Source organism: Oncorhynchus masou, chromosome 31 (genome assembly GCF_036934945.1).
Source record: "Oncorhynchus masou masou isolate Uvic2021 chromosome 31, UVic_Omas_1.1, whole genome shotgun sequence".
Lineage (NCBI taxonomy): Eukaryota > Metazoa > Chordata > Actinopteri > Salmoniformes > Salmonidae > Oncorhynchus > Oncorhynchus masou.
Window position 1 is genome coordinate 73,913,507 of NC_088242.1, and position 13,869 is coordinate 73,927,375.

General features: G+C 40.7%; 1 protein-coding gene across 1 annotated transcript in view; it reads right to left on the minus strand.

The window, feature by feature from the left end:
- LOC135524404 (insulin-like growth factor 1 receptor) overlaps positions 1-13,869 on the minus strand; it is a 155,196-nt gene that overhangs the window by 127,005 nt on the left and 14,322 nt on the right. Inside the window, exon 2 of the mRNA XM_064951909.1 lies at positions 8,610-9,173. Coding sequence (XP_064807981.1) covers positions 8,610-9,173 — 564 coding nt within the window. The remainder of the gene's footprint in view (positions 1-8,609; positions 9,174-13,869) is intronic.

Genomic DNA, 13,869 nt, shown 5'->3' on the forward strand with positions numbered 1-13,869 from the left:
ACACAACCAGTCTTGCAAGATGCAGACTAAAGGGGCATAGTAGAAACATGTAGACACACAGATGATTTATCACAAATCACAAACCAGCTGCCATGGACAGTTGACACATTTGGAAAAAATGAAAGATACAAACCAATAGGGTGTTATCAGGTGCTAAAACCTGGGTATTTTGAGCCCTGAATGCTGATTGGCTGACAGCCTTGGTATATGAGACCGTATACCACGGGTATGAAAAAACATGTATTTTTACTGCTCTAATTACGTTGGTAACCAGTTTATAATAGCAACAAGGCACCTAGAGGGTTTTTGGTATATTGTCAATATACCACGGCTAAGGGCTGTGTCCAGGCACTCCGCGTTGCGTCATGCTTATGAATAGTCCTTAGCCCGTGGTATATTGGCCATATACCACACCTCCACGGGCATTATTGCATAATAATATGTAAGTCAAGGGCAGTGTGGTTAAGAGACCAGACAACAGAGTTTCATTGGAGCTGAGCAATTTTTAAGTAATTATTCAAACACAAATATGTTAGATATGTGAGGTCAGACGAGGAGTGTCTTGTTACTGTAACTCAGTAGTTTTCTCCAGAGCTGTGTGGTGTGACCTGCCCTTATAGAGCAACACTGGTTGGGACTAGGGCTGTGGCGGTCACAAAATTTCATCCGCCGGTGATTGTCAAGCAACTGTCGGTCTCACGGTAATTGACAGATGATGGAAACATTAAAACATTCCATCATCTCCTGGCTTCCACTGATGCAGACCTTTGGAATATTTACATTTTTAAAAGTATAATAAATCCATGTACACCTTCACCTTCACAATAAATCCATTATGTATTTTAGACAGGTCTAAAGAAGCATGATATGAAGAAAATGTATTCTATTTCAGAAGAAAATAATAGCATACTCTGGAGTTAGTTCCTGATGTGGCTATGCTAAATGGCTGTGGGCTACACTAGGTAATTTAGCAGACAAGATTTTCTTAAAATTCTGTGGCATTATTTTATTTTATAGTATGAAGAATACAATATGTTTTGATTTTTAATACATTGTAAGGCTGCATGATGAGATTCTAATGATGATTTGAAAATAGTAACTTGAAAGGTATGAGCTCTGTCATGTTTTTTGCAAAGGCTGTACACATCGAATTTCATGGCGGCATCCCCTCTGTGGCCGTAATGCACCCTAAAAAAAAATCCATGCCTTTTGCGGCCCGGAGTGCTGTGTTGTGCCCTTCTCCCTGAGTGCTGCACAATCTGAGGCGCCTCTCACTCACATGGCTCTCCGTCACATGATCGGGTCTATCTCACAGGCTACAAGTGAAGACAGACACATCGGGGACGAAACTGTGCGCGTCCTTATCCAATTCCGAGGTGCATATTGAAGATATTGGAAGAACTGTCCACATTTACTTTTCGTCAGCCAACAAGATAAGTAGGCCTAATGAACAGCAAAAGTACTAGCCTATGTCAATCTACTATCCCCCATAGTACAAAAGTCAACCTATTTTATCCTGTGTGAGAAATAAATATCCCAAACATAGTCTGGGACAGTTGTGCGGTGCAATAAATCCAAAATGAATACAACCACTGGCATAAAAAAAACATGTTTTATTCAATGTGGCTGACGCAACAGATCAGAACGTTTAGCTTAAAATATTGATAACTATTTGGCTATTTCTTCACATTATAAGCACAGCAATCCGCACATGGCAGCAGGCTATACTGCCCTACCAAGCAAAAAGGCAGGAACTGCTCATATCATGGAACTGAGAAATATGGCTTTTATTAACCTTGGTTTCACAGTAACCGAGTGCAGTTACTGCAAACATGACCCCCATTTGCTCCAAAATACAATAGAGGCAGGATACTTGTCCACATGATTAAGCATGTATTTAATGTAGCAGAAATGACATTAACTAATTTTTCGACCAAATGAGCAGTTACTGCCTTGTTGCTTGTTAGGGCAGTATAACAGCGAATGTTCGATGAGTGACAAAACACCATTATCAAAAGATACCGCAAATGTGATTACGCGTGTAATGCTTTTATTATAAAGGTGCATTTTTATGGTTATATTATCTTCCTCAAACTTGAACCTCACGCACTGCTTATTTAGGCTCTACACCACTTGTAAAGCGGATTAACGTGCTTAATGTTAAGAAGTTATTTGGTCACTTTCGTTTTGATACAAACCTCATTAAAACATATAGGCCTATGGGCTAGGCTACATGAGGTGTGTGACTAAGATTTGAAAAAGTCACAAAAAAATGTTGTTTCTTATGCTGGGCATAATTCACAAGTGATAATATATAACTCACAAGTGATAGGCTAATATTGTCATCCATCAGACTATTCTGGATTTAATCTTGTCTTTACATATACTAAATAATATATGTGTGAAATTTGTTATGATTTTGAATGGACGGTAGCATCCCACCTGGCCAACATCCAGTGAAATTGCAAAGCGCGAAATACAAAAATACTAAATTAAAATATTTAACATTCTTGAAAATATATGTGTTATACATCACAATAAAGCTTAACTTCTTGTTAATCCAGCCGCCGTGTCCGATTTCAAAAAAGCTTTACGGCGAAAGCAATCCATGCGAATATCTGAGGACAGCGCCCCGCATACAAACACATGAAAATCATATTTCAAGAAGGCAGGTGCGACACAAAAGTCAGAAATAGCGATATAAAAAATGCCTTACCTTTGATGATCTTCTTCTGTTGGCACTCCAAAAGGTCCCAGTTACATCGCAAATGGTCATTTTGTTCGATATTGTCCTTCTTTATATCCATAAAAACTCAGTTTTGCTGGCGCGCTTCAGTCAATAATCCACCCATTTTCCCTCCATCAAGATGCATACAAAATTAATCCCAAATGTTACTAATAAACTTTTCCAAACGAGTCAAACAGCGTTTATAATCAAACCTTAGGTATCCTAATACGCAAATAAACTATACAAGTTAAGACGGAGAATCGTTATTGTCTTTACCGGAGGAAAATACCAAATAACGCTATTTCTTCCACTCGCTTGGAAACACTGCAGCCAAAATAGGAGCCACCTAGAAAAACTACAATTCCTGTGTCATTTTTCCAAAAACCAGCCTGAAACTCTTTCTAAAGACTGTTGACATCTAGTGGAAGCCCTAGGACCTGCAATCTGGGAGGACTTGGCCTTATAATTAAAGTAATAGCCATTGGAAAAAGTGGTAAGCTGAATTGTTTTGGGGGGTGGTTTGTCCTCGGGGGTTTCGCCTGCCATATCAGTTCTGTTATACTCACATACATTATTTGAACAGTTTTAGAAACTTTAGAGTGTTTTCTATCCAAATCTACCATATGCATATCCTAGCTTCTGGGCCTGAGTAACAGGCCGTTTACTTTGGGCACGCTTTTCATCCGGATGTCAAAATACTGCCCCCTAGCATGAAGGACGCTGTTCCTGTGGTTCATTTTCATGCCAGCCAGGTAGACTATACTCCTGAACTCATGGGTTCTCGTGAAGTGTTTTATTAGATTTCCGATTACATTTGCATTGTTGTCAGAGTGATTAGAGGGACAATAGAGTGCTGAGTACCAGGCAGTTAGCAAGTTTGGTAGGCTACTAATGACCATCAGCAGCATCAGAGTTTGGAGAAGCCTAATTACTGTGATTAAACGGTTATGTAGAATTTGACTGCCTTCATGACTCATGACCGCCGGTGTGGCGGTAATACGGTCACCGCAACAGCTCTAGTTGGGACAGCCTGCCTACCCACCTGTATGCTACCTGTCTCTCTCCTGTTGGCTGGCTTTGCTCCCTTCTCCTCTGGGGGAGGAAGACATGCTTGTCTAGAACAGAGCAACCTGAGGGGCCCATTTGAAGCAGGCCAGAGAGCACGCTCAGTCACAAGACCCAAAAACACACACCGACAACACGCAGTATCACAGGGCCATGGCCAGCCAAACCACTCAACTGCACTGTATGGTGGCTGGAGTGTGTAAACAGTCAAGAGATATCGCACAGTCAAAGGCTGGCAGAAGAAAGGCTGGCAGAAGAAAGAAGGGAAATTACTGGTAAAAACTATCAAGAAGGCAATAAAAGAAGACGTTTGGACCAAACCTGATGAAGGGAAGGAGGGAGGGAAGGAGGGAAAGGGGGAACATTGGAGGAGGAGGGCGCTGGGCTGTGTTATGCCTCCTCCGGGGTGTTAGTGAGAACCTGCCATTGTGCTTGTGCACTTGACATTTCTGTGACATTTTTCCCTCAACCCTCTCCTCATATAAGCCCTCCGTTAGCGCCTCGCCACACACCGCAGCCTGCTACTAAAGAGAACTCAGTAATCTCCACGGCCCGGCTCTGCCTTATCCCAGACAAAGAGCCAAATACCAGCCAGGTAACCCTATCCTATCCTACCCACGCCCAGCCATAGAGCCAGGAATTAACCTGTCATGTGTTGCTATTTTCATGCGCATCTCTGAGGCTATCTGTTCCTTTTAATCTAACATTATGGTGTTGGTGTTGTTTAAATCTGTACACAGCGTGTATATACAAGCAGGCAAGGCAAGTATAGAGTAAAGGCCTGTTTGACCTGACAAACAATAGTGCTCCAAAAAACATCCGCCGGAGGCTAAACTAGTCCTACTAGCAAAAAGCATCTCCTAGTCACGTACTGTAATTAAAGAGAGGCATTCAAAGTAGAGGACTGGTCTGGATTGACTAGGAAACCACTGCACTGCATGCCCTTGAAGAAACATCTGTACTGGAGAAAAACAAGGCAATTATGCAGAGTGGAGTATCTACCCTTCAGTGAGGGCCAGAGAAAGTCTCATCTCTGCTAGACTCAAAGACTTGACCATTGTATGGGTGAGACTTGAGCCTACAAATCTAGCAGTATAACCACTAAACCACAATCACACACCCTCTAAATAAGCCATTCTATCGTGATATCACAACACAGTCTATCTCTGATAGCCTTTACCTTCAGAGTTGAGACCACAAAGCTCAGATGATTTATCCTGCTTTAAGGTGGGAAAATGGATCTATGAGAGCAAATCAAAAATGCCCTTTGTCTACTTTCTGTTACAAATCTTATGAAAAACAAAGATGTTGTCCATTGGTTCCAACCAACATCAGGTGAAGCACAAACACGTCTTTGTACATCAGGGATGTTCGTTCCACATAGCCCACCGCTCAAAAACTGGTTGCATCAACGTTGTTTCCATGTTATTTCAGCCAAAAATGAAATCTGATGATGCTGAATCAACATCTAAAGCTGATTGGATTTGCAAAAAGTCATCAATGTAAGGGAATTTTGTATTTTCTGTTGACATCTCCAGCAAACGTAAATCAAAGTTAGATGTTGAAATGATGTCTGTGCCCAGTGGATGGTCACTTAAGTACAGTTGAAGTGGGAAGTTTACATACACCTTAGCCAAATACATTTAAACTCAGTTTTTCACAATTACTGACATTTAATCCTAGTAAAAATTCCCTGTTTTAGGTCAGTTAGGATCACCACTTTATTTTATGAATGTGAAATGTCAGAATAATAGTAGAGTATGATTTATTTCAGCTTTTATTTCTTTCATCACATTCCCAATGGGTCAGAAGTTTACATACACTCAATTAGTACTTGGTAACATTGCCTTTAAATTGTTTAACTTGGGTCAAACGTTTCATGTAGCCTTCCACAAGCTTCCCACAATAAATTGGGTGAATTTTGGCCCATTCCTCCTGACAAAGCTGGTGGAACTCAGGTTTGTAGGCCTCCTTGCACGCACATGCTTTTTCAGTTCTGCCCCCCTGAGGTCAGGGCTTTGTGATGGCCACTCCAATACCTTGACTTTGTTGTCCTTAATCCATTTTCCCACAACTTTGGAAGTAAGCCTGGGGTCATTGTCCATTTAGAAGACCCATTTGCGACCAAGATTTAACTTCCTGACTGATGTCTTGATATGTTTCTTCAATATATCCAGATAATATTTCTTCCTCATTATGCCATCTATTTTGTGAAGTGCACCAGTCCCTCCTGCAGCAAAGCACCCCCACAACATGATGCTGCCACGGTTGGGATGGTGTTCTTTGGCTTGCAAGCCTCCTCCCTTTTCCTCCAAACATAACAATGGTCATTATGGCCAAACAGTTCTATTTTTGTTTCATCAGGCCAGAGGATATTTCTTTAAAAAAGTATGATTTTTGTCCCCATGTGCAGTTGCAAACCATAGTCTTTTTGATGGTGGTTTTGGAGCAGTGGCTTCTTCCTTGCTGAGTGGCCTTACAGGTAATGTCGATATAGGACTCATTTTACTATGGATATAGATACTTTTGTACCGGTTTCCTCCAGCATCTTCACAAGGTCCTTTGCTGTTGTTCTGTGATTGATTTGCACTTTTCACACCAAAGTACTTTCAACTCTAGGAGACATAACGCGTCTCCTTCCTGAGCGGTATGACGGCTGCGTGGTCCCATGGTGTTTATACTTGCGCACAATTGTTTGTACAGATGAACGTGGTACCTTCAGGTGTTTGGATATTAATCCCAAGGATGAACCAGACGTGTGGAGGTCTACAATTTATTTCTGAGGTCTTGGCTGATTTCTTTTGATTTTGCCATGATATCAAGCAAAGCGGAACTGAGTTTGATGGTAGGCCTTGAAATACATCCACAGGTACACCTTCAATTGACTCAAATTGTGTTAAGCTTCTAAAGCCATGACATAATTTTCTGGAATTTTCCAAGCTGTTTAAAATCACAGTCACCTTAGTGTATGTAAACTTCTGACCCACTGGAATTGTGATACAGGGAATTATAAGTGAAATAATCTGTCTGTAAACAATTGTTGGAAAAATGTCCTAACCGACTTGCCAAAACTATAGTTTGTTAACAAGAAATGTGTGGATTGGTTGAAAACAAGTTTAAATGACTCCAACCTAAGTGTATGTAAACTTCCGACTTCAACTGTTTGTCCATCACGGCCAGTCACGACTGTCTATACTGTTAGCTACACCAGAGGCCCAACAAATAACTTCAACATCCTGAATAATTTAATTCTGCATTCAAAGAACAATAATCACAACAATAAAGACAATTCCTTGTTTATAGAAACATAAATGGTCACTAAGGAAGTCGCTAGAGGTTGATTTCCTCTATTTGTTTTCTGGGTCTGAAGGGAAGGGGAGATGTTTAGAACTACCAGTTATCCATGGGAGTTGTAGACAGGTCTTCAAAAGGCCAGGGCTGAAGGGACATTTTCCCACCATTATTCCATGTTGATGAGTGGAAATGGGAGCAGACAGGCAGGCAGGAGGAGTAGCAGCCTAGAAGCCCTGTTTTCCTCCCAACCTTTTGGGAGTCAAGGTCGACCTCATCTTCTTCACCTGTCAAATTTATCTGAACCCCTTTGATTTGGACCTGGGAGATTCTGCAGAAACTGTCCACACAGAGAGACACTCTAAACAGGCTTTGAACAGGCGCCATCTCCATCAAGCTCTCACTAATAGTCTAGACTAAACAAATAAATACGTTACGGTGGGAGTGTGTTTGGTCAATGCTGTCACCCTCTCACCCACACATCAACATCAACAACAACACCCACTATGCCTAAGAAAGACAACATAACAACTTTTTCCACTATGCCTGGCCCTTAAAGACGGAATCCGCATTAGAGTAAACAGCACCACTGTTCGCCCAGTGTCTTTGTTATTGTTGTGTTGATGAAAAGAAAGAAGAGGAGCATTGCAGCGCATATTTTGCTGTCCTATCGTGTGTGCAATGATGACTGTTTGTTGTTTGTAGAAACATCTTTCTTGTTGCAATATCCCAAACAGGCATGTCAGTTTCACCAATTAAGGAGTCCAGTCCTAAATAAGTCAATTGTTAGCTGTTAATATAATTATATGTATTTACTAAATTCAAATGTTATATCTGTGAGTAATAGACAGATATACATCTTAATAATATAACTATAAAGAGGCTACCTGAAACGTATCCTTCATTTTTCATAGCCTTTAAATACTTAGTATTAGTGTAGTGTGGTGTGTCATAACTTATTCATCACATCAGGTAAGATATAGTAAATATTGACCTGATATAGTCCAGACAGGAAGAGCAAAAGTAACCTCAACTCAACATGTATTTAATACCAAGAGCTGTATAATGCACCCATCCTTAGTTCTGTCTCAGCAAATAGGTTGATCTAAAGAAAATGCCTCCATAATAAATAGAGAGGAAAGGTTTTTACTGGACATGGGACAATCCTTCTCCCTGCTGAATATGAAGGGAAAACACTACATAGATTCATGGAATTTGTTCACTGGGGAAGAAATGCACAATTTGAGAATGTTTGCCAGACTGGAACCCACCTACTGATGTCAGAGACCTATGCAAGACTTGCATCACAAGTGGGATAGACAAATATCCCAGGTATTTGGGAAATAATCTACCTTAAAACCTTAAAATAATATTTTTTTTAAATCTCATTTTCTGCAGGTGTAAACAAAGATCGTAAAAAAAATAGCTAGCAATAAACAGGAGCTCTGTGTACAGGCTGTCCTCTGTGACCCTGACTGGGTCTCTGCTGCCCACACTGTAAAGAGAAAAGCTCAGAGCTCCTTACCTTTCTGGCAGTGGTTGGATGTCCAGCAGCGAGAGTTAAAGTTGCCATTAAAGCTGGTCTTGATGCACTGAGCGTTGTCCTCCGTGATGCCTGGACACACATCACCACACTCCTTGGATTGCTTGTTCCCCGCAATGAAGTTGTTGAACTCTGCGTCCATGATGAGAGACCAGTCCACAGAGTCCAGGTAGCAGAGCTCCGGGTTCTTCTCGATCCGGATGGCCCCTCGCGTGATGTTCCTCAGGTTGTACAGGCCGATGTCCTTCAGACTGGTCATCTCGAAGATCACCAGGGCGTAGTTGTAGAAGAGGTTGCGTCCGTGAATGACGTTGAGGTTGGGGAAGAGCGTGCTGAGGCTGTCCAGGCCAGAGACGCGGAACAGGAGCAGGTAGTCAGTGATGACGGTCAGCTTGGGGAAGCTGAGGGAGCGGAAGAGCTCCTGGTTGAGGTTGTTGGTCTTGTCTCCGATGAGGAGTATCTGCAGGAAGCCCTCCACCACCGTGCAGTTCTCCAGACGCTTGAACTCACTGATGTCATTACGTATGTCAATACTTGGACCACAGACTGGAGAGAGAAAGAGAAAGAAAAATCACACGACATAATTATTACACATCTTATTTTATCATTTTAAAACACAGTATTTGTTTTTCCTTTATTCAATGTACCTAAATAAAATGTACCATTTAATTTGATTTTAGAATGTATTTATCAATTTGTCTGCATACCTATTCATTGTGTTAATCTGTTTACCATGTCTATCATGTAAATCCAATTTCAAGTATTTTCAGGTAGTGACCTGGCTTAAAGGTTCACTGTCAGCCAGTCCCAGACATACTGTAAGATGACAGCACCAAAATAACAAGCACAGCAGCCATTAATAGGATGTAATCTAATCTTCTTGAGATCATCTCTGAAAATATCTGGACTTGAAAGTGCTTAAAACAGGATGTCTTATGTTATGTTGTTCTCTTCATGTACAAAAGTTTATTTTTGCTTTTGTTTTATGGATATAACTATTCATTTTACTGTGACAAAAGAGAGAGACAAACAGACAGGGTCATCTGAGGAGAGTGTGCTCTTCATTCTGAGCAGGCGTAGGAAGTTCTCTCTCAATGACAAGGGTCAATATTTTGAGATTCTATTGCTATATATTTTGGTAAGATCTGGGATCCTAGGTTCCTCTCCTTTACCGGGATAACCCGTGTTTAAAAAGATCCCATCCATCTTAGCTCAGCACACAAAAAGCAACACACGAAACCAAAGTCCCCGAAGTTGACTATCTCTCTCATACATACACACTCATACACACAGACACCTTGATCTATTATTCATTAATGACAATCATCTCTGCTTTTAATTGTGTCTGTCAATTACTCCAAGTGGGAATGGATACAAGCATACATAATGGGATATCACCACTGAAAGACTGCTATGATAACAAACCAAATAAAACCCAGTCCCTGTTTATCTAAGTGTTTCATGGATAACACTAAATGTACTGTCAGAATGTAAACTAAACTATATGTCCCACATCTACCTGTATTGGCTGTTGCTTGGCCCCTGTCTCCCTATAAACCCAAGATAATCCTTTCACTGTAACACTTGGAGCAGGCCATCTCCTCTGGGTTTATTGATACGTACAGTATGTAATGATGATTTCTTCTAACAGTCCATTCACACCAGGGAAGCAGAGCTACATTGTAGCCATGACATACCATGGAATGTGTTAAGATTCTCAGGACTGTAGTACAAAGGCAAAACAAAACAAGCAGTATTAACATATGCCCTTTCACAGTAGGAGGGAGACCTGCTACACTAATTACCAACTCACTGTCCAAGGCAGGCAACTCACTGTCCAAGGCAGGTATTGGTCAAGGCAGGTATTGGTCAAGACAGGTATTGGTCAAGGCAGTAATGTGTGATATAAACATTTTAAACACTACAAAAAAAAACATAGAAAACCCGACAGATCTACAAGAGGTTTGAAATGCTACTTGGAAGGTGAAGTAATCAGTAGGAGAAATGTCTTGACATATGAGCTCCTTTGGCTAAACCTGTAATGTTCTTACAGAGGCTTAGGACACCCTCTCAATGAGTGTCAGCGTCACAGGGCCTGTGCAGTGACAAATAGTCCTGCTTTAAACCGCCCGGTCCTGATCCATGTCAACACATCATTTAATTGACGCTATGTTTTCTGCTAATTTCCACAAAGTTGAACAATGAGCTAAACTGTATCTACCCTCACATTAATGACCATAACAAAAGCTTCCCAGTTGAATCATGTTGATCTACTGCTACTTAGATTTGAATTTTATTGAAATTGAATGGAAGCCAAAAGATGCCATCTCTACTTTCATATGAATGACATCCATAGAACACATACTGCACCACAGGCCAAACATTTTACTCTCAAATGATTTCTAGCAGTAGGCTAGCCTAAAAGACATTCGACTTCAGTAATGACAAAATATCCTGCTTGAAGTTGCTTTTTCAATCTATCCTGCCAAAAATAGTGAGCACATTGTTTATCAGGATGAATGGACTTTATTTTCTCCTGTCAGTGTGGTAGTCTTTTTTCAAATTTAGAACGGAAATGATTACTCCCGTTGAAAATAGTATTTGCTTTCTCCTATCGACACTAAAGCTCTGGGGATCCACTTCTGAGCCACCAAGCTGCGTGTCCTCTTTGTTTCATTGAGAATTTCCCTGCTCCTCGACCAGCCAGAGAGAGGGGAGGAGGGGTGGAGCAACTCAAACACAAAGACTAATTTGTTTGTTAAGTAAAGAGAAACTCTTGGCCTCACTTCCTGTTGGAGGCATTAATAGAATCAGGGGGAGTCTGGTGGGGAAGAGACAGGAGCAGGGGCAGTGGTTGTGGCAACGGAGGAGATAGGGTTTCTGCCAGGCAAGACTATCTGAGGCCTTGCTCTTGATGTAAAACCCGTCGGCGATAAAAAGAGAAGGTGAATTAAATTATTTTGGAACGCTATTGTGGCAATTACATCTGCATTGCTTGCTCTTTGGGGTATTAGGCTCAGTTTCTGTATAAGCACTTTGTGAAAACCGCTGATGTAAAAACGGTGTTATAAATACATTTGATTGATTGATTGATTGATTGATTGACAAAAGACCACACTAGCAGAATGTCTAATAGTGCTAGTAAACCTGTGTCAATCCTCCACTTGAACATGTCGCGACATCTCTGTTCTCAAACCAACATAACACCACATCCTCTTCTCCCACATAATGCCAACAAATGGGGAAAGAGAGAGCAGGAGAAAGAGACTCCTACTCCCTCCGTTCTCACACACTTGTTATAGTCATTAACTGTGTTAAGCACCAGGAATTCCAATCATTTCCTTGGAAAAAGCTTGAGTGGATCTGCTTCAAAGGTAAAAGCCATCGGGGATCTGTGCATCCTGCTTAGCCTGGTCCATATGTTGTGATATCTATCACTTAATAAGCAATAAAGGTGAGTTAAGGTGCATTACACTGACATCCCTTTTGACTCTATTTTATATCTAAAACAATCTTCATATTTGTCCAAATTCATTTGAACAGAGAGTATGGAGGAAATTAATAAAATGCCAACCATGACAGGAGTCATTTCCTATTGTTGTGTAACAGCTGTCTCTGGCCACTGTCCTCACAGTGGGATAAGCACACATAGAATAAAGTGCTTCTTCCTGTCCCTTTGCACTGTTCACACTGCTGAGTAAACACACGTATCTCCAACGTGTAATGGAATCCAGCGGCTCATGGTTATGATTGATAACCTTGCCCTGACCTTACATAGGAATGTCTTCCACACACAGTCATACACACACAAACAAACACACACACAGGTGACCCTGTGAAAGAGTGAAATCAAGACATGGCCATTTCGCAGCATATTGCTATCCTCAAACAAAGAAAAAATCCAAGTGTAGTAAACCACTTGACTATCACAATATATCAGCCGCAATCTTTTAACAGATAAAAAAATGCACATTCTGTGTTAACTGAACTTTTACGGTTAAGCTGCGTCCCATAACAGGAGAGGATGTCAGTCCCAACTCAAGATCAGTATCTGTTAATCAGAGGTTATTGAAACCATTTAAAAGACTGTTATGAGACCATTCTCAGAATGGGATTAATTGTATATTTTCCCGCTGTAAACTCCAGAAAAGTTGTTAAGAGGAGGAAGTATTTGTTGGGCTCTGAAATGTAATGTGATGGGGAAAAAACATTGGGCTGGACCTTTTTGAATTTACTCACCCACAAGTTTCTGTCCATCAGAACACATTATGCTATCCTGTACACTTTTCAGTTCTAGTCTATTTTTTACATAGTTTGTTTTTCTCAGATATGCAGACTAGAGGTCGACCGATTAATTGGAATGGCCGATTAATTAGGGCCGATTTCAAGTTTTCATAACAATCGGTAATCAGCATTTTTGGACACCGCTTATGGCCGATTACATTGCACTCCACGAGGAGACTGCGTGGCAGGTTGACTACCTTTTATGCGAGTGCAGCAAGGAGCCAAGATAAGTTGCTAGCTAGCATTAAACTTATCTTATAAAAAACAATCAATCTTAACATAATCACTAGTTAACTACACATGGTTGATGATATTACTAGTTTATCTAGCTTGTCCTTGTTGCATATAATCGATGCAGTGCCTGTTAATTTATCATCGAATCACAGCCTACTTCGCCAAACAGGATGATTTAACAAGCTCATTTGCGAAAAAAGCACTGTCATTGCACCAATATGTACCTAACCATAAACATCAACGCCTTTATTAAAATCAATACACAAGTATATATTTTTAACCCTGCATATTTAGTTAATATTGCCTGCTAACATGAATTTATTTTAACTCTTTCATTCTGTGCAAGCAGAGTCAGGGTATATGCAGCAGTTTGGGCTGCCTGGCTCGTTGCGAACTGAGTGAAGACCATTTCTTCCTAACAAAGACTGTAATTAATTTGCCAGAATTGTACATAATTATGACATAACATTGAAGGTTGTGCAATGTAATAGCAATATTTAGACTTAGGGATGACACCCATTCGATAAAATTCGGAACAGTTCTGAATAAACGTTAAGTTTTCGAAATGATAGTTTCCGGATTTTACCATATTAATAACCTAAGGCTCATATTTCTCTGTGTTATTATATTATAATTAAGTATATGATTTGATAGAGCAGTCTGACTGAGCGGTGGTAGGCAGCAGCAGGCTCGTAAGCATTCATTCAAACAGCACTTTCCTGCA